The sequence below is a fragment of the Eschscholzia californica genome, unplaced genomic scaffold (genome assembly GCF_041429995.1).
Source record: "Eschscholzia californica isolate CP2 unplaced genomic scaffold, dmEscCali1.0.p SCAF_6, whole genome shotgun sequence".
NCBI lineage: Eukaryota > Viridiplantae > Streptophyta > Magnoliopsida > Ranunculales > Papaveraceae > Eschscholzia > Eschscholzia californica.
The window spans coordinates 18,635,958-18,658,185 of NW_028238483.1; the positions used below are offsets into that span (position 1 = coordinate 18,635,958).

At 34.6% G+C, this 22,228-nt stretch overlaps 2 protein-coding genes across 3 annotated transcripts; one reads left to right on the forward strand and one right to left on the reverse strand.

Annotated features, from left to right (window-relative positions):
* Window positions 1-13,403: 13,403 nt before the first annotated feature.
* LOC147532181 (adenine phosphoribosyltransferase 5-like) lies at window positions 13,404-17,565 on the forward strand. Its single transcript, XM_086649664.1, has 6 exons — window positions 13,404-13,711; window positions 13,832-13,942; window positions 15,340-15,432; window positions 16,118-16,267; window positions 16,384-16,442; window positions 17,312-17,565. Exons 1-6 carry the CDS (start codon window positions 13,582-13,584, stop codon window positions 17,381-17,383), a joined length of 615 nt encoding a protein of 204 aa, XP_086505790.1. The 5' UTR covers window positions 13,404-13,581; the 3' UTR covers window positions 17,384-17,565.
* LOC147532182 (uncharacterized) lies at window positions 15,329-21,650 on the reverse strand. Of its 2 annotated transcripts, XM_086649662.1 has the most exons (5): window positions 21,254-21,650; window positions 20,330-20,465; window positions 19,565-19,776; window positions 19,285-19,458; window positions 18,214-18,551 (listed from the first exon to the last, which is right to left on the reverse strand). In XM_086649662.1, the coding sequence occupies exons 1-5, from the start codon at window positions 21,494-21,496 to the stop codon at window positions 18,462-18,464; spliced, it is 855 nt and encodes a 284-aa protein (XP_086505788.1). In that variant the 5' UTR covers window positions 21,497-21,650; the 3' UTR covers window positions 18,214-18,461. The 2 variants fall into 2 exon arrangements, with proteins under 2 accessions (XP_086505789.1, XP_086505788.1); XM_086649663.1 differs by lacking the exons at window positions 18,214-18,551; window positions 19,285-19,458 and adding an exon at window positions 15,329-17,120 and having other exon boundaries at window positions 19,545-19,776; window positions 21,254-21,647.
* Window positions 21,651-22,228: the final 578 nt, after the last annotated feature.

Below are 22,228 nucleotides of genomic sequence, written 5' to 3' on the forward strand. Positions count from 1 at the left end.
TGAAGAAGAGGTTAGTGGGCATGAATAAGATATGGTGGTAGATGCAAAGAAGAAGATGTGAATGAAGATATGATTTTGGGATGAATTTGGTCGTTCTGGCAAGAATTTCGTCGTTCTGGAGATAATCCGATCATCTCTCTCTTTTTTCTCCATCTTTTTAATGTGTGTCTCTCTAATCTCTCTTCCATTTGTAAAATCGGACAAAACATAAAAAAAGTTAAATTGGAATTGAAATTACGTAAGGTAAGAAAATCTGACAAAAACCACAGTATTTTAGGGGCCATTTAAGAAGGTGGTCAGTCTTGAGGAGACTATTTTGGTGAGTTGGTCATTTTTAGATGGGAAAAACGAACCTAACTCCATGAAAAAGGGGAAAGAGAGAGAGATGACGCGAGACGGTGTGGGTGGGACCATTGAGACAAATTTAAGATTCCGAAAAATCTGAGAGAAGGATCTTGTTATCAAATATCAATCATATGGATATAATAATAATAAGGTCATGATCACGTGATATTATATGATGCGCGTGCTAATGAACAGTGAATCTTGCACGTTCATTATTGGGCCCACTCTTTTTAATAATCATTACGGCATCACTGTGGATATATGATTTTTTTTTTCCCATGGTTAGATTTTGGATATATTTCTCAATTCTCATGTGTTTGTGGCGCTTAAACCGTTTCCGGCGCCGGATTTGATTCTTGTTGGTGGGTTCAATTATGTACTGTCACATTGCGGTGTTGGTGGACCTATATAGTGTTTTTGTGTATAATGTCATAATCGAACCCATTTTTATGTGTGGCAGTGGTGTGAAGATTTTCACGGACTTGAACTTATGTTGATGTTAGAAAATTCGTAATTTCAAATAAAAAAACACATTATTTAGATTTTTACAGATTTTGACCGACAGTCGTTTTTTTTTACCGACAGTGGTTGAGCTGTGTTGTTGTTGAAAAATGTTTTCATTGACATTAAAAAAAAATTTATGGTCTGTTTAGGCGAAGGAATCATGATTATATGGATTCATGAGTCGTTCAGACTCGTGATTTTAAAGATTCGTAAGTTCAAGTAAATTTTTTTTTGTGTCGTAACTAGTATGAATCCTAAGATTGATAATTACTTGAATTCTTTTTAAACGTATAAACGTATTTTTAAAATTAATACTATTTTAATAAAGTTTTTTTTTTTTGAAAAAATGCCAGTTTTCTTTTTTGAAATTCATTTTTTTTCAGAAAACTGTTTCTTTTTCTGTAACTTTTTCACGCAAACCAATTTTTTCACGAAAATGTTTTTTCCTCTGAAAATTGTTTCTTTTTCTGAAACTATTTTTTTTTCACGAGAATCGTTTTTTTTTTCACAAAGACCGTTTTTCACGAAAACCATTTTTTCACGAAAGCAGATTTTGAAAAAAAAATTATTTTTGCAAAAAAAAAAATTAATTCTTGCAAAAACGATTTTTGGGAAAAAAAAGGTTTTTGAAAAAATAAATTTCCAGAAAAAAACGTTTTTCGAGAAAATTGATTTTTTCGAAAAAAAAAAATTTTCGGAAAAAAAACTTTTTAAAGAATTATTTTCTTTGGTTGATTTTAAGTTTGAAATTTAGACTTAATAATCCAAAATCCTAACAAATCTTACGGGGTAGAGTGAAATTTTGGTAAAATACATGTTTTGAACTTATGAATCTTTAAAATTCAAGAGTCCTTGGATTTTTGATAACCAAAGAATCATGAATCATATAAAGTCCCATTTTTTATAGGGATGCTACAACCAAACGCACCAATAATGGATATCTATGGACTCTGAAGTCTCATAGATTTCATTTCAGTTGAGATCATTTTTTTTTTTGTTAAGAAATTCATTCATAAAAACTTAAATAAGTACACTATTACAATACTTATTAATTAAAAAAGAAGGAACAACTTTCCAAGACTTCGAACTCTTCTTCTTCCTCGCCCATTTATCAAGCTTGTTTGCTTGATCGTTCAGCCGTCTATTTGTGTAGCTGAAGTGAACACAATCCAATCTACTTTTTGCTTCTCTGTTCTTCTTAATATGAATTTTAGAGTACCAATGAATGGTATTCCTCTGATCTTTGAGATGTTTGATAAGGTTGATATTATCACTTTCAATAATTATACTTCTATAATTATTCTTTTCAGCCCAGATGAGACCCTGTAATATGCCTACAGCTTCACCTTCTTCACTGTTCCTCGCTCTTTCCGAGGACACGTACGCTCCAATAAATTTGGATTCCGCATTACGAGCTATTAGACCGACTCCAATATTTTCTATAACTGAGATGAATGAAGCGTCAACATTAATCTTGATGTAGGGGTCTATAGGAGGTTGCCATTTAGTAGCTTTGGGATTGTTCATCTTGTTCTTTTCCGCAGATTTTTCCCGGAAACTTTTGATATTTGTTATAACTGTCTTAATCTCTGTAATGGTATTTTGGAAGCAATTATCACATCTCATTTTCCATATATTCCATATAATCGTTGCAAAGTGAGTGCCATTAGATGTAGTGTTTATCTATGACGAATCTTGTCAAGAGAAGATCCATTCTATTATCGATCTGATGTTTTCTGAAATAACATTAAAGTAGAACCAGATGTTCTTTGCCATCGGGCAATGTAGTAGTGCATGCTCCATTGTTTCCAAAACTGAACATTTTGTACACATAAGATCATTACCTATGTATTTAACCATCCGACTTTTAACGGGTAATGCTTTAGTGCAAATTTTCCAGATGAAGAGTTGGATTCGTGGAATGGTGGGAATCAACCATATGAAACTCCAATTATAGTTGGTGGTAGGGCTAGTGATAATACTATTTCTCAGATGATAATACATAGACTTGACTGTGAATTTTCCTGAGTTAGTTAATTGCCATCTGATTTTATCATTCCCATTACTTAATCAGGTTTCTAGTAATCGTATCAAACGTTTCCATTAAAATGTTCTCATTCCAATTATCATTTGTAATGAGTTGGGAAACCTTGATGAGGTTTGAGTTGTTATTGTTAGAAGGTGGAGTATTAAGATTTGGTATCCATTTGTCCTTCCAAATATTGATATATGTTCCCGAGTGTGTTTCCCAGCATGCAAGATCATGCACTTGATCATTAAATTTGTTAATATTTTTCCAAATCCAGGAATGGTTAGATTTAACACGACCAGGAGTATCTGTATTGGGATAATATTTGGCTTTTAACGGTTGGACCCACGCAGCTTTAGGCTCAGTACGTAATCTCAAAACGAGTTTACTGAGAAAAGCTTTATTGTCTAATTCCGGTAGGTGTATACCTAGACCTCCTTCTTTTTTAGGAAGACAGATAGAGGTCCAGCCTTAGTACAAATACCTTTAGACTTACCCCACCAAAATGACTTTTGGACAGTCATTATGCGTTTACTTACACTTTTAGGGAGTGCAAAGCATTGCATCTGGTATCGAGGTACGGCCGCCGCCACAGAAGATATCACCACCGTACGGCCTGCCTGAGAAAGGAATGAGTGATTCCATTTGTTAAGTTTTTTGTTGATCTGCTCTATCAGTTCGTTGAAGACTTTCGTTTTGGTCGCCCCTATGAATAACTGTGCACCCAAGTATTTCTCCGAAGCGGAGACATATTTGACTTTGAGAGATCTAGTAATCATCCTTTTGAACTTAGGGTGAGAATTCTTGGAGAAGAAAATATTAGATTTACTATAATTAATCATTTGCCCAGACGATTCACAAAAGATTCGGAGGAGGTTCTTAAGATTGTAAATGTTATCCAAAGAGTTTCTTCCAAAAATGATGCAGTCATCTACAAATAAAAGATGAGAAATTTCCAGCTCAGGATTGCTGGTCGGGTAGCCTCGAAAAGAAGTTGTGCCTACTTTAGAGGAGATGAGCCTGCTGAGACCTTCCATCGCAATAGTGAGGAGGAATGGAGAGAGGGGATCACCTTGTCTAATACCCCTGGTGGGGTAGAACTTTTGACCTGGCCTACCATTAATGAGAACCGCCACGGAAGAGGTCGATATGCAAGCGTTGATCATGTTGATCCAATGATCTGCATAACCCAATTTCCTCATGAGATCTTCAAGAAAATTCCATTCGATTCTATCGAACGCTTTAGACATATCTAATTTGAGGCCGAAATATCCTTTGTTTCCTTTCAACTTTTTGAATGAGTGGATAATCTCCTGCGCCATGATGATGTTGTCTGAGATCTGTCTACCTGGTACATAAGCAGATTGAAAAAGGGATATTATGTTGGTTAGCGTTCTTTTGAATCTATCAACTAGGATTTTTGTGATAATTTTGTATGTAGTGTCTAGAAGGCTAATAGGGCGATAGTCTGCCGCCGTTTAAAGTGAAGTAGTTCTGGGGATGAGACAAATATTCGTGTGATTAGTGTCCGAGGGAAGATGTGTTGTACAAAAGAAATTGGTAACCATCGTGTAGATATCATGGTTGATAGTGTCCCAGTTAGAATGAAAAAGAAAGGGGGAAGCCGTCGGGACCTGGGGCTGCCTCTTTCTTTAACCAATAAGTGGCTCCATCAATCTCCGTCCTATCTGGGGTTCTCGTTAGCTCATGATTCTGAATATCTGAGATGGAAGGCTGGAAAAGGTCAATAATATGATTATTCATACTGGTATTGTTAGTGGAACTAATGTTCAAAATGTGAGAAGAGAAGATGGTCTGGATGTCATTAATGTTTTCCTGCCAATTACCCATATTGTCCTTAATGGCCAGGATACGATTGTTTCGATTTCTTTGAATTGCTTGTGAATGGAAATATTTAGTGTTTTTGTCTCCCATCGTAATGAAATTATTACGCGATTTTTCCTTCCACATACTCTCTTGCAGTTTGTAAAGCTCCTCTAGCCTCGTACTAAGGCTAATATATTCTTTGTTGCATTTACACTCCTGCATATTTGCCACTATCTTATTAATGTTGTTTTCAATATTGCCGAAAACATTCTTATTCCACTTGGTGAGATGTTTACTTAAGTTTGTAAGATTGGCTTGAATATCGATCTGTGGTTAGATGTTTGTGTCCCATTTGTCAGCAATGAATTTCTGACACTCCGGATGTGACATCCATGTACGAATAAACTTAAAGGGTTTCGGCTGCTTGTGATGGGGCACGAAACTAGAAAGCAGAATCGGTAGATGATCCGAACCAATCCCATCCAAATGAGTGATGCCAGAGTTATTGTACTTCTGCAGCCAAGGCTGGTTGGCCAGAGCTCTGTCTAAACGTTCTTGAATCAGGTTATGACCGAATTGTCTATTACTCCACGTATACGGATTACCCTGAAAGCCCATGTCCAATAGTTCAAGTTTAGTGATGATATTGTTAACTTTGAGTGTGTTTGAGTTGGAGTCAGAATTACCCCCACTCTTATCTTGGGGGTCCAGAATGATGTTAAGATCCCCGATAACCATCCACGACATATCTGAACCCGGGTTGAGATCTAGTAGCCACTTCCAAGGTTTCATTTTGTTGTTATTATATGGGCTACCATAGAAGCCCGTAATAAAAGAGCGACTATAGTTTTGAGTATCATGAATTTCCATGTGAATCATATTTTTGTCCGAGAAAAGAATATTAGCTTGAATGTTATGTTTCCAGAACATCGCTAGACCTCCGACCTTGTTAACCGGGTCTATGAAGTGACTCGCATATTCTTTGCCTATACGAATATTTTTCATGATATTAAAAGATTTGTTCTTTGTTTCAGCTAGAAAGATTATGTCTGGATGTTTACGGGATATAATGTTGAGTAAGTGTTTCTTCGTCGTAAACGATGAGATGCCACGAACGTTCCAACTTAAGATAGTTGGGCTGATTTCTTGAGGGGCATGGATACCCATGGTAATCTAACGACACCCACTCCTTCAACCCAAATCAAACCGGGAGCTGACAAAGACAGAAGAAAACACAATCTGCCCTCTCTGGCCGATCACCAAAGCTAGCAAGAAAACCACTAAAAGCAAACCAAAACCAGCTAGAGAACTAGTCACCAAATAAGAATCTATACCTAATAAGGATTAATAATAACTACTAAAAGGATAATAAGCATAATCACCTCATAAGCATAATCCCATGAAAGCCACAGTCCCAATACAAAGAACTAAAACTAATCAAAACATCAAAAGCTGTCACTGCTCCTTTCTTATACCAGGAGGAGCAACAAATGGACTGACTTAACAAAAAACTAGACAAGCTAATCACATAAACAACACTAAGAAAAACTTAACACAGACTAACAAAAGATAAACTGAACAAGATAACAGACATTAATCGACCAAACTAGGCTGTTCATTAACCTCATCATTTCTAGCATCCGAAGCATCACCAGGAGAAACTAACAGTGAATCTGCAAAGATATGTCGCCTCCTCTCTTCTTGGCTATCAATGGGCTCTGGGGGAGGGAAATACCAATTAGGAAGGTTTGAGTGGGCTAGATCATACTCATAAACGAAATATCATACAATTAAATAGATAAATAATATATGATATTATTATATACTATAAAAATTTATTACTTCATTAAAATATATTATTATATAACGATAGATTTCGGAGTAGCAAATTTTAAACACGTCTTTTAGCATATTCAGATGACATGATATAATTATGTAGTGCAGATAATAAACTATATATATATATCGTATATTTAATATAATATTTTATTATAATACAATATAATTACATATTTATATTATTATATTTATAACATCATTTATAGTTTAAAAGGCTGAAAAAGTGTCACGAACTTGACGGGTCGACACTTTGACGGACTGAAAATCAGTCTGGAACGACCGATATGAAGAACGGATATATGTTGACTAGTGCCGAAACAACACAATATTTTCATAATGTTATATGACTATATTATTATTATTGTTATATGATAATACATATTGGCATTATGTTATTATCATTATTTAACCTTTTTTTTGTTAATATTATTATCGGTATCATTATTAATATCAAATTATCATCATCCCTTCAATTCCAATGATCAAAATGCTTCTCTTACTGCTACACCATCCAGAGAGGAAATTGATATTGCCGCCCAATGGCTTAAATCAGCGGCAGTCCCGGGACCAAATGGTTACCCCCCTTTCTTCTTTCAGTCTAATTGGGATATGGTGCAATCGGATATTGGCGAGATGGTTCACAAATTCTTTCAAACTACAGTTCTCCCGATCAATACAAACCATACCCATATTTGTTTTTTTTTTTTGCCCAAAACTCCAACCCCGCAAACGCCGACTGATTTCAGACCTATAAGCCTTCTCAATACTACTTACAAGATCATTACTAAAATTATGGTCAACAGACTGAAAAATGTGCTTAGCGGCATTATCTCCTTTCCAAGCGGCATATATCCCTGGTAGGCAAATCACAGATAACATCATCATATTCATTCACGAAGCTTCATGGAGCGAAAGGCTACATGAAGCTTCGATATGTCTAAGGATTTTGACCGCATATAATGGTCCTTCCATTCTGATATTGTGAAGAATTAAGGTTCTTCTAAACACTGGATTCATATGGTTATGACCTGTATAGCCACGCCGTCCATGGTTGTTCTCATTAATGGTCCTCCTGGTCCCACATTCTATCCTAACAAGGGAATTCGGCAAGGAGATCCACTCTTTCCTTTTCTCTTCACTTTAGCGATGAAAGGTTTGAGTCGAGTTCTCCTCTCGACTCAGTCTGATTCTAGTTTCGTAGGATTTCCTACTGCTAACTCAGATCTAACGATAAAACATCTTCTTTTTGCAGATGGTTGCATTATATTTGGGCTAAATTCCCTTGAGGACATACATAATCTTAAAACCATTCTTAATGTCTTTTGTTCTTCTTCGGGATAAATGATCAACTACACTAAATCTAACATATTCTTCTCTAAAAACTCCCACCCCAAGTTTAAACGTATGATCATTCATAACCTCAAAGTGCAAATGGCCTCTTTATCTGACAAATACCTTGGTGCCCAATTTTTCGTAGGAGCTAACAAGAAGAAGGTATTCCACTCTCTTATATATCAAATTCAAGCTAACTTACTAATTGGCAGAATAATTTTCTGTTCCAAGTTGGTCGAACATTGGTATTACCTCTGTGGTAGCGGTCGTTCCCAAATACCAGATGCAGTGTTTCGCCATACCCAAAGGCATTTGTAAGAGAATCGTGACTTCACAGAAGTCCTTTTGGTGGAAAAAATGTAGAGGTATATGCACCAAAACTTGGTCATATGTCTGTTTTCCTAAGAAACTGGGCGGACTAGGCATCCACAATCCACAATTAGATAATCAAGTTTTTCTTAGTAAACTAGCCTGGCGCATTAAAACAGAAACCAATGCAATTTGGGTTCAACTTTTAAAAGCCAAATATTTCAATCGTACTCCAAATCCTTGTCCGGCTAAACAAAGCCATTCTTGGATTTGGAAAACAATTCGTAGATACTTTGATATCATTGAACCTCTGTCGCTCTGGGAAGTGAATAATAGTTCTCAAATTAATATTTGGAACGAACACTTGATCTCAAATTCTTCTCCTCCCATCCAAAATCATACCAATTCTAATCTTACTACGGTTTCTCAACTTATTCAGAATAACTATCGGAACGTTCAACTTTTGGAAACTATTTTTGATCCAAATACTTTTAACCTCGCCAGAGCTATTGACATTAATGAAGACATGCATGATACAATTAGATGGACTCTGACACGATCTGGTAAATTTACTACAGGTTCTATGTATCTTCATTTAATTTCAGAATAAAATCCTCATTATCTGGATGTCGTTGATTGGAGATTTATTTGGAATATTAAAATCATTCCTGGTATTTCACTATTTTTATGGAAATGTTGCACGGGAGCCCTTCTAGTGCGCCAATATATAGGTAAATACATAGGTAATCAGACAAATTCCCCAAGTTGTAATGAAATTGAAACCCTGAGCATGCGCTGCTTCATTGTCATTTTGCTAAATATATTTGATTTTATTTCAATGTTGAATCTACTAATATTATTTTAATTTCAGATTGGATTACGTCATAGAAAGATTTAGATAATATCTCATGCACCACAAATGATATTCATTTGTCTACCATCTTCGACATTAAGAGTTCTTGTATCAGTATTAACTTTATCATTCATGGTCACCAGGCCAGATTCATAGAAGTAAAAGTGTCAACACTCAGAGCTAGAACTAGTGAAGAAGTTGAAGCAAAAGCTATTTTGCTCAGTTTACAATGGGCGGCGGCGGCTGCAAACGACTATAAATATATTGTTATAGAAAGTAAAAATAAAAGTCTTGTCCAACATTTACACGATTCTAGAAGAATGCTACAGTGGCGATCAACAACTCATATTCAACAAGTGAAAAACCTCATTCCACAGTTTAGTAGCATCAAGTTTTCCTATATCAACAGAGGACAAAATAATCCAACTGACAAGCTAGCAAAATGGACAAGAAAAAAACAAAAAAATAAATTCTAGAAATACATTTCAAATTTCCCTTTAATATATACTAGGGTATATCCCGTGCCCTAGGGCACGGACACTTGTATCAATCAAATGTTAAGAAATTTATTGTTATATTTTAGTGAGAGAGAGAGATTTTTATGAGTTATTATTTTTTGTATTATTTTTTTGTTTCTTTTATCTTAAATTAGTTAATATTTTATTGAGAGAGAGATTTTAATTTCTTATTTTAACCCTTGAAATTTATTTTGTTTCTTTTTTTCTTAAATTAGTTATTTTATTTCTAAGAAGGAAACGATTATTGTTTTTTAAATAGGTAACTTTATTTCTACGAAGGACTATATTTTAAATTTTGGGAGGGACTCCTAAACAATATACTAAATGTTACGAAATTTATTGTTATATTTTATTTAGAGAAAGAGATTTTTATGAGCTATTATTTTTTGTATTATTTTTTTGTTTCTTTTATCTTAAATTAGTTAATATTTTATTGAGAGAGATATTTTAATTTCTTTTTTTAACCCTTGAAATTTATTTTGTTTCTTTTTTTCTTAAATTAGTTATTTTATTTCTAAGAAGGAAACGATTATTGTTTTTTAAATAGATAACTTTATTTCTACGAAGGACTATATTTTAAATTTTGGGAGGGACTCCTAAACAATATACATAATTAAATAAGGATGTTTGTCCCAGTCATCGTTTTCCCTTCTGTTTTATATAATAGATTGTAATCGTACTTTTATCCATTAATATTTATTCTCTTTCAAAAAAAAATAAGACAGGAAAGGGTGGTTGATTGTCCCCAAAATGTTTTCATTCTGCAGCCAATCAGCTTTTACCATTTGGTCTATGTAACATAGTATGGTGAAACAAGAAGCACCTTAATGAAGTAATATTAGTAGTGGGAGTAATAATCAGGATGAAATTGATTATAGCAAGTGGTGCTAGAAATGTGGAGGTTTTGGGTCCCATAGCTCTTCAAATCTAGGGTTATCTGACTATTTTTGATTCTCCACAGTACTGCCAACAATTTCATAGATTATGACCTCTGGACTCTAAGACTCGCCTAAGCCTCGTTGAGAATGTATTTGAAAATTAGTTAAAAAAAAAAAAGAATGTATTTGAAAATATTGCAATCAAAAGTGCACCACAACCTCATAAACAAAAGTTATATCAGGCTTACATAGATTTGTGACTAATTGTAAATATAGGCTTTTGCTGCCTAACGTTTTAATTTAGTTTAAAAGATTACGATTATGTTGGTCAGATTTAACAATTAATATGTTTTTTTTTTTACTTTTAGTTTGAAATATTTCTCTTCATGTCTTGTATCTTTTTTTTATTGGAATTAGTCGTTAGCAGAATGCATATTGTCTGTCGACGACCTTCAACTTAACAAAGAATTGAGTTTTTCTTTATTACCGAGATCCAATTAGAATTTTTGATAGTAGATATCTGGTGACCCAACTGCGATGTCCATTCGTAGAAACCCGACATTGAAGTTCCTGATCTCACAGACCCCACTAAATATCTAGTATTGGGTTTTGAGCGACATAAATCCAAGATGGTGGTGCCTTCACCTCCAACCTGAGGTTATGTTAATTATGCTGAAGTCTAATTGGGGTTTCTCTACTCTCAATATGGGGTTTCCTAGCAAGTGTGTGAGAGAGAGTTGATGGTACCGGTGATGGTGACAGAGAAGAGAGAAAAAGAAAAAGAGTTATAAAAAAAATTAAAGTTGAAGGGCGTCCTTGAATGGTCGATTGTATGTCGATATTTACTTTTACTTGGGGAAAGATAGAAGACAAGGAGAGAAATATTTTGCAAGGAATGGCTAAAATAGATAGAGAATATTGACTAAAAAAATCAGGTCTCGTAAGCGAAATTGAAGTGTTAGACATATATACAATTTAATTTTTCAATTAGTCACAAATTGAGAACTAACTTAAAATTAACCCAAAATTATAATATTCTGTAAAACATTTTTATATACAAAAATAACTTATCCGTCCAACAAATATTTTATTTGGTCCATTTACGCATAGTACCATAAACAACTTAAATAGTGATATAAATTCTTCGTTGGTTCAATATTGTGAACAAATTTTTTTTAGAAAAACCGAAACAAGCAGGGGATGATAAAAACACTTGATGCAAAATCTTCTAATTTAGGCTTAGTGTCACAAACAATTTAATTAATGACTATACTGAATACTGATAGCTGATGTAAATATGCCCTAAACTATATGCTAAGCTATATAAAAATATGTAGTATCAAGTGGCCTCTACTATAGAGTACTGTGGGGTAATTATTGCTAATTTGGGTTTGGATGGGCTTACAAATATGGCTCATGTTTTATCCATTTAAACAAAGTAAGTAATATCATTAAAAGTTGTAACAAAAAAGGAAGTTAATATCATTAAAAAGACCCATAGCTAAAGATATGTTAATAAACAAACAATCAAAAATAATTTTTTTTTTTTTGCATTTAATAATGGTATAGTTAATTAAATGAAAAGGACAAACATCCAAGAGGGGAACGTATTTGGGACCCGAAATTTCTTGTAAGTCATCTAATTTGTCCACACTAATTATGCTTTTAACAATATCTTGGATTTTTTTATAAGAGTTGTCTTAGATTGTATTTATCTTGTGTAATGATGTGAATTTTGGAATATGAAAAGTTCCGAGGGGACAGGGATTAAAATTGGATTAAAATTTCACACCGTAAATTTCAAAAGATTATAGATTTAGAATAAAAACATATTAGTGTTTCAAAATGTTTGTGGTTATTTCGTAGATTTTAATTTATTTAGAAAATATTATTTTGGAGATAATTCATTCTAGTTTGAGAGACAATCCTGACTTTTTTGTGAGGATGGATAGTTGGGGGATAGTTGATTGGGTTGGGAGGATGTGAATTTTTGTGAGGATGAAGTTTGAGAGGGTGTCCAAATTTCTTCATTTGGAAACAAAAGAAGTCTCCGCCGTAGTCAAACTTTGAAAAACTCTTGTTTTTTAGTGAATTCCACGTCATTATGTCACCCTCTAAGTCACTCTAGCATCTCCCTTTGCCCAAACCCCTCGTCACCCTTCTTCGCCCAAATGTTGTCGTCATAGGGCCGCTCGACGATCAAGCTTGGCGAACTTCATTATAATTTATTTTTTCTCTTTTTATTTTTAGCACCACCATCATCTTTATTCTGGTCTCTTTTTCTCTTGTCTCTCTCCCTCCCTACTTCGCCAAAATAGAGAGGAAATGGTACTGGAAGTTTGAAAGAATAAGAAAATAATTTTTTTCTCCACCCATAAATTTGTATCTGGAAATACCTATTGTTTCTCAAAACTGGCGCCCTACAATAACTTATTACAGTCCTCTATGGATATTAAATTAATATCTTTTTTGTATTAATTAAATCAATATCTTCAACAAAGTAATATAGTATTTATTTATGATTGAGAAATAATGTGATATATTCTTGTTACATAAGAATGTTAAAGTGTTTTACTGTTCTAAATTCATTTTTGTTGTAACTATTATAATTATTATAATCATATTTAATCTAATAAGGATCAAAACTTCATTTATTTTGTGGAGGACATTTCTTAGTCCACCAAACTGACAAATTTTTTGTCAAAACTGAATGCTTCACTTGTTTATGGAGTGGATACTCAAACACCTTGATCTCAGTGTCTCTTACCTTCTTACAATCATGCCCTCTCAATGTGTAGATTTGAATGTTCCGGATATTCAGATAGACTCTCAGATATTCCGATTCGAATATCCTTGACTCTCACATGTCAACGAAAGTCCTTGTGCGGAACCCCTCTTATGTGTAACTAATTAGGTTTTCTATCTTGAATTTATGAATATTTTATCCTTTTAAAAGCACAACTCTCCCTGCACCAATGCACTCTCTCCTTATACCAAACACCAAAAAAAAGGGTATTTAAGAGGAGAACATAAGTAGCTCTTTTCTTGTATGATGCCTCAGCAGTTCTGCCAACAACTAAGAAGAAGAATATATAATTTCTGAACTCTCTCACTGCTTGCTCTTAACTTCTAGAGAGAGAGAGAAAGATGATAGAGAAAGTAAAGACATTGAAGAGAGAGAAAGAAATGTTTGCAGGAGAAGATGGATTACAAGGAGACCCAAGACTTCAAGCCATTTCTGAAGCCATTAGAGTTGTTCCTCACTTCCCTAAACCAGGTTTTTACTGTTTTTTAACTTTCTCTCACTCAAACCCATCTTCTATATTTTACTCTTTGGACTTTTATCAAACACATTTGATTATCTCTTTTAATGGGTTTGTGTTTTTTTTTTCTACAGGGATTATGTTTCAAGATATAACAACTCTTCTTCTTGATCATAAGACATTCAAAGATACTGTTGATATCTTTGTTGATCGTTATAGAGACATGCATATCTCTGTGGTTGCAGGTAAAAATGTCAACCCCTTTTGTTTTCCCCCTTTTTTTTTCTGTAAGAGTGAGGGTTTTGTTTGTCAATGAAAAAGTAACTGATTTTTAGTTCTATTTGAGACTTTCTAGTTTCAATCTTGCAAGAAATGAAATGTGGGTATCTGGAATTTTGTGGGTATCTTTAGATTTTTCCTGCTAAATTTTTGTTCTTGTGTTGTTTCTATTTTTTTTAACTCTTTTTGTTTTCAGAGAAGCAGTGTATCACCAAATTGATATGCTTACTTGGATTCACAACTATATAGTATAAACCCTAGAAGTTTCTTAGATTTTTAGTTTTTTCAAGAGTGGTTTTATTTTGAATCCTTGATAGTAAAATCTTGTTTCATAGATAGGTTAAATGAAATAAGGGTTTTGAGTTCTTGTGTTCTTTTTTTCAATTTTGAAATTGAAGAACTCCAATGAGTAGTTATGTTTGCCAATTCCTTATATGAATGATATTCAATAAAAAATTTGCAATTTGTCAACTTGCAAAGCTCAGTTCCTATTATTATTTATTATCATACCTTATGTGCTCGTCTTGGTGGTTTTGTCAAGACGTCAATCATATTGTTTCCTTTACTTTTTCATAAGATAAATTGGGAATTCCAATTCCACTAGAATTTGGGGACAGAATTTTGGCTATAGTCCTTGTATAGGTGCAATGCTAGTTTTACCTCTTGTTTGTAAAATCCATGATCTGCCCATCAGACGATACGTAAGTCAACCATATTCTAAAAATCCCGCCTCGAATTATGTCTGGCATATATGGATTGTCCATGGTCAATGTTATGAACAAACTTTACAATGTATGTTATTTTCTGTTTACTGGAATGCCCGGAGAAGGTTAAAATTGCCCAGGAACAAGATCGATATCCACACACGTAAAAACAGATTACAGCTGTTGAATATCTAGATACTAGATTTTTGGTTTTGCTCTAGATGGATGCTATAGGCTATATAACATGTAATTCGTCTCTCTCTCTCTCTCTCTCTCTCTCTCTCTCTCAACAGGATGCATATCCACATCTCATGTGATATTTATTTTGCGAGTTAAGTTATTGATACCACAGCTTTATACCTACCGAAACCATTCTTGTCAACCAATAATTTGAAATATGTAACCACGTCTTTGTGAATCTCGGGGCGCATGTCCGCGCATCAGCCAACACGTGGGGCCACATATGGCGGAGGCAGGATTGGTCCGTGAGGAGCAGCATGTATAGAATCTTTCATATTTTCTTATGATCCGTAGATGTAGGGGTAACTATAGGGCTTTCTAGAGGATGGGTGTTTTTCGTTTTCTTAGCATATTAGCATAAAGAGTCTTTTCTTTTATGCTTCATACTTACTATTTGCTTATTCTCTATTTCACAACAGGAATTGAAGCAAGAGGATTCATATTTGGTCCTTCAATTGCCTTGGGCATTGGTGCAAAGTTCGTGCCTCTACGAAAACCTAGGAAGTTGCCTGGTATGCATATACTTATTTGCAAATTAGACCAAGGGTGGTCCTTTGGATTTGAATTTGAGCATTGTTTATGTCAGCTAAGTTTCTAATTTTTTCACAATTGCCAAGCAAATGCTTCAAGTTGATGAAGATTGAATGAACTTAACTTTTCACATTTAATGTTTGAGGTAAAGGATATACTACTATCATCTGCGTCTTAGTCAGCCGACTCGGTCCTATTCAATCCCTTAAATATGACAGTTTACTTGTGTGCAGTTCAGTAGAGATATTCATAACTTCTCTTGTTCTCCATGCACTTACCAGAGCACCTTATCTAGTTTCTTTGAAAACAAAACAAGTTTTTTTACTAAAATCATTTCATTGGAGGCATCAAATTCAATACTATCTTAGCATTAAGCTATGTGTTTGTGAGTAACTCAGAAGTCGGATATGGCTTGATCTTAGCTTGAGCAAATCTAAGTTGGGGAAACTCGGCTCGCCCGAATCACCTTTATTTCATTTTAGTTTTTCTTCATTTGAAGTATTTTTCTTATTTTCTTATATGGAACTTCGGAACATTAGTACAATAGCTTAACTTTTCTTACTTCCTTTTGATAATATTTATCAATCTGTAAGCACTTCACGATTTCTTTCAGTTCAATTTTCCTTGTTGACTCATGCCTGATCCATCAAGATTTTTCACATGTAGGTGAAGTAATATCAGAAGATTATGAGCTTGAATATGGTACTGACTGTCTCGAGATGCACGTCGGAGCTGTTCAGCCTGGGGAACGGGCATTAGTAATTGATGATTTGGTAGCTACTGGAGGAACCCTTGCCGCAGCAATAAGACTTCTAGGTAAAAGTGTGGAAGTTTTTTGGGACATCTTATTTGTCTTTAATTCATATATTTGTGCGTGTGTGTATACATATATTGTCGGTGAAAAGTTATCTGTTTGGCATGTTTTCTTATAGAACGCGTAGGTGCTGAAGTGGTTGAATGTGGCTGTGTAATTGGGGTGCCTGAGGTCAAGGTAATGCTTAAGATGACCGAATTACTTATAGAACAAGTTCATTCTGTTTTACATTTCAGTTTTCCTATTATGAATTTATTTTGCCGGTATTGTGTGAGAATTAAGTGACTGAACTGTTTAATGTCACTCGTTCGTTGTTTATTTTTGTTACTGCTGCAACAGACGAAACCCCAGACTCTAAATATCTGGGTTCTAGTTAGATCGATCTGGTTCGTATCACAATGTACACGAGCAAAGTGAAGGTAGTAATACTGGAAAAGTGTAGGCTTCTATATGTTTTCACTTCTCCATCGGATCCCTATATGGACCTTTGATCCGATTGTAGGAAGTACAAAGATAATTTGATGAGGACAAGCTTAGGTTTAACCTTTTGGACATAAATACTCCTTTACAGTCTTTCTAGCATGGGCGAATCTCAGATACTCGTGTATGACACTTGGATACTCTCTTCATTTCTCTAGGTGGTTATATGCTATCTTGTTTTAGCGTTCACATAATCGTATCCGTAAACTCTACGTCAACTTTTGATTGTGATGTAAAATAACAGCAAACGAAATGAATTGGGTATGAGTAGAGAACCTCATATCTATGACATGAATGTCTTTGTACGTCCTGACATTTCCTTGAACCCGTACTAGTGTCCATGTTAAATAGGATTTAACTCTTCGCGTCCCCTTACTAGTAGTCAAATACTTGGACTTAATAATTCATTTGCCGTAAGGTTATCGTTATGCATTGCTGCAAGCCGTTTCTGGAATTTTGTACTGGTTTCGATCTACATTTTTTGTTTACCATATACTTAGAAGATCTAGGCAGAGTGAGTAAAACATGCCAATTATGAACTAATTGAGAATTGCATTATCGTGCAGGGACACTGTCGGCTAAACGGAACATCATTGTACATGCTCGTTGAGCCACGTGAGTGTTGCTGGAAGGACTGACTTTTATACCGACAAATGTGAAACTCAAACCTCAGCTCCTTTTCTTTAGTGAACCTCAAACCTCAGCTGCTTTTCTTTAGCCCCCACTGTTCTATTTTATCTGTTAACATCATATTAGAAATTGAAAATCAAGTTCAATAGGTTTAAGTTTACTGAGATATTGTCGAAGGCAACATTTTATCTGTTGTTTCACTGCCATTTATTTTTCTTCTCACTATTAAGATCTCCGAAAATGAGAGTCTATACGTGCTTGTGACCGTGAACTATTGAGACAATTTGCAGAGGATAATTTTCCTGTAATAACAGGAAACATTATTTTGATGAAAAATGTGAAACATAAGTGGTTATGACTTTTGAATGTTGAAGGACATGAGAGATAAAACCTAGTAATGAGAAGGATAACATGGGGAAACCATGCCCCATTGTTGCAGGAAAAGAAAAACCGTGTCAACATAAAATAGGGATTATCGGCAAATGGAAGACATTATTAGGCAGATAATGTTGGATAAATACTAACGGACTCGGTCGGTTGTCTAATGGATTTCGGGTTTTGGGACTTTTCGAACCCTACAAGTTATATAATAGTTCAACTCATGGTTATATAAAATATCCAACATGTACTAGTCCAAACTATATGAAGGTACACGATAATCTTTTGTCAAGGGAAAATGGAATAGGATTCTCATGGAGAAGGAAATTCCACGGCCAGGGGTTGTATAGGTTCCTTCCAAATGGTCAATCATAAGAATAATCTCTAATAATCCTTCAGTCATTCAGGCTCAAGAGTTATCAAAATGAAACCTAAAAACAAACCCAAGTAAAGCAACATCTTTTTCGTAATGGATCATCAATATAAAACTCCTGCACTTATCAAATTCCAAAGTTCAAATTCTTTAACTCCTCACATCAAATTCGCAAAACCGAAACAATGTTATGTTCTTAGACAACATAATTGTTCAGCTCTCTACAACACTTAAAATTTTAATTAAAATTCGGAAAAATACGTAAACTGAGGATGATGTATCAAGTATCTCTCTTATCTAAAAATGATTTATACCTGATCTTATTTTTCACCTACTTAAAAAATATCTGGATTAAAACGACTCGGCATTGAGGAATTATTTTGCTGTGCTTGTTTCAGATGCATGGAAAGTGCATAGTTGGCGACCTAAAAAAAACAATAGACTAGTCAGCATTTCTCCATAGCAAATTGGAAATTCTCGCTTTACGGACCATATTTTTCATTAATTTTCAACCAGCCGAAACAAACTATATGCAGATGAAGATATACATTGCTAAGAAATCATGTTCGCCAAAAGAACGTACAAAAAACACATGAAACAATCCTTTGGACCATCTAATGCGAGTGGTTGGGGGGGGGGGGGGGTGGATACGAGTGAGTCCCATGCAGCTACTCTCCCCGAGCTACAGACACGAACTGAGTAAGTGACTCCCACGGCTACTAAAAAGTTCTGGTTCCGGTTTTATAATATCAAGGGTTCTTTAGGTGAAGTTTTGGTAGGGTTTATGAGTCTTTTATGTACAGCTGTCTCTCTCTATATATATATAAACAGCTTAAATAGATTTTGCTCAAGATTGAATGTGAGAGTTAAACAGAATTCCCGTGCGAGTAGTTATTATTTTATTTGTAATAAACCCTATCAACCATAAGAATGACTTCTTATAAAGAACTCATCCATATAAGATCACCCCACAGAAACTAGACAATATTTGGTTGCAAGTTAAAATTACCAGCTATTTACTCATTTTATATGATCACCATATAAGTGTGTGCATGTATTTATGTATGGTAGTGTGTATATATATAATATATATATATATATATATATATATATATATATATATATATATATATATATAAAGACGGAGAGAGAGATTACCTCCAGTTTGCTCAGTTGCTCACGGTATTGATCAACAAGCTGTTTCAATTGCTGCACCTGTTGAGGCATACCATCATATGCCTTCTGGCGCTCATGCTGGATAGCCACGGCTCGCTTGAGGAGATTGTTATCGTTCACCACTGCTTCCAATTTTTGCTTCAACATCATGTTTTCCTAGAAAAGAACAAACTGTGTAAGTGCAAAAACCCTTTGGCAATCATAACAAGACCATAAAGAGAACATACAAAATAGATCAACACTAACATACTAAGCTGCGGACCTTTTGGAAGTTTTCAGCTGCTTGAGCATTAACATTTGCACGAATGGAGTTCTCCAGAACCTCCAAAATCCTTGAGGCACGACCTCTCGCATCATCCATTGTAGATGAACTTGACATTTCACTAACAAACAACTCCACCCACTCTGAGCCGTTCTTCGGCAACCCTTCAGGCAGTGGAACTTCAGCAGATGAAATATTTCCAGCATTGACTTCTATATTCCAGAAAAGTTAGAAAAAATAGAATGGAGAATTAGTATAAACAGAGAATCCATTTGAATGATATAACGTTCGAAGTGGAAGCTAGTCTAAAGTCCAAAAAGAAAATTACTTTAATATTGTAGATAGATATAATTACGATGTACATCCCCAGCGAATTTTCAAAAGGTATAGTTTACATGGTAGTCTAACTACATCAATTACATTATCAAATCTTTCAGAAGAATGTTGAGGACAAGATAAGTTCAGATAGATTCAGGTTTCAGAATATGTGTAGGCTTAAAAATAAGTGTAATTCAGGTAAACTATGAATAGCGATCAGCAAAACTAAGCAAAAATGGTCAATAAAGTTAATCATCTCTACAAGAGAATACATGTAACACAATAGTAAATTAAAAAAAAGCGAGGAAATTTCGGGGCGACCAAGTCAAAGATAAACCAAGAATGATTTAACTTACCTTCAAATTGTTACAACAAGCTGCAATATAATGCTTAGCGATAACAAAATTGTTTTATCTGCTAGACCATTTATAGAAAAAAGATCTTTACCTTGTTGTGGTAGATCAGTTCCTTCTGCTACAGCCGATGCAGAGTTCATTTCAAGTGTTCCTAAGCAAAGTGCATTCAAACTTTTGATGGCAGAGTCCAAATCATTACCACATTCTTTGAATGTTCTCTCGACAAGCTGAAAATTTTAGATGTAAATCAACAATTCGTAGACTTGATAATTGATAAATAAATTTGACGTAAGATATAGAACAAAATTGTTTAACGGAAGCACCGTAGCACAGAAGATTGTCTTATCATTTCAAGTTACATAAGATCTATCGCGTTAGTGAACGAAAAGATCCAAATGTGTATTTTCGTCATCTTTTATCTCCATCTCTTTCCGACCTCTCAAACCCTCCAAACTAGTCTGAGCAAAACAATGTTCTCCAAATCTCTTTCAAATTTCTTGAAACTAGATTGGAGAACACCATCCCCATTATCTATTATTCGCACTCAACAGCTTTGTGACTCACTATAAAATCAAAGTTCCCAACAATCTTTGGAGGTTATAATCAAGTCTACAGGTTTTGGAAAAGAAAAATAGATCCCCACAAGCGAATAATATTGACATTGGATGAGATATGTATTATCAGCAATAGAAACATAAACCTAACACATAATCAAGAGAGAAAATTGGTAGTTCTATATATTTTGCTAAGTTAATATAATCACCTCAAACAACTAATAGATGAATTTGGAAACCTAAACAAATATATTATTAAGCATCAAAACAGATTTTATGGTTAATTCAACAACCCATAGATCAGAAAACCCTAGAACACAAACATATCTACAAGATGAAGGATTTACCATCATGAAGCAAAAAAATAAGAAAACCCAAAAAGGATCAAACTTTAATTATGCATTGACAAGGTTTTGAAATTAATAAAACAATTAAACCTAGAGAAAGAGAAGGAAATTTACCTCCTTTTCCATTCCCGGAAAGAGGGATAAAAGATGATGAAGCGGAGAAGGAACGGAATTAGGGTTAGAATTTTGAGAGGGTAAAAGAGATGAAGGTGATGAAGATTGAGAGAAAGGGTTGATGATAGAAGGAGAAAAACGAACTGGGGAGGTAGATGGACAACGAAGTCTCTTAGAAACAGAAGGAGGAGATGAATCTTCGTCAAAGAAAGATCGTCTCTTTCCACATACAATTGCAGACATGGTGGAGGGTTTGAGAGTTTCTTCTCCCAAAATTCAAATTTCCACACAGATTTTAAAAAAAAAAATATCTTCCCAATTCTATTCGTCTTCTCTCTAACCCTTTTGTTCAAGTTATGAGGTTTTGTCTTCGAAAGAGAAGGAAAGAAGTAATACCGAAAATGCTTTCGGAGAAGGGGTATATATAAGGGGTAATTCCATTTTAACCCCCTAAATATAATAAGCTCATCAAAATAGCCCCGTAAGGGCTAAGGCTGACTAGCTTCCAAAATACTCACCAAAAACACGTTGGGAAATTTTATAGACAATGCCCAAAGTTGTTAAAGACAATGTACTTTCACCCAAGACTTATATTAACCAAGTATTGTTAGAGGCAATGCCTATTTACTTTCTTTTCCGACAAAAGGTCGACGACAACTTTCCGGCCGACGACCTTCAACTATTATTTTTCACTCTTCTCTTTTCTCTTCATTTCCATCATCTATTCGAGCGAAGGGGAACTCCTTCGGCGGAAACAAGTTTGGATCTAGGATTTGTAACCCTAGATCTAGAGCTCTTTGTCTGGTCTCCTAAAAGAAGTAGGATCCAATTGAGTAATACATCAGTAAGAGAATTTAGGATTTCTATAATTTCATCCTATGATGTCAGTATTGTGTTGTTCCAAAATTCCTTATTTGAAATCGTACCCTAACAGAAGTTATGGATGTTCAAAATCGCCCACCTAATATGGATTTT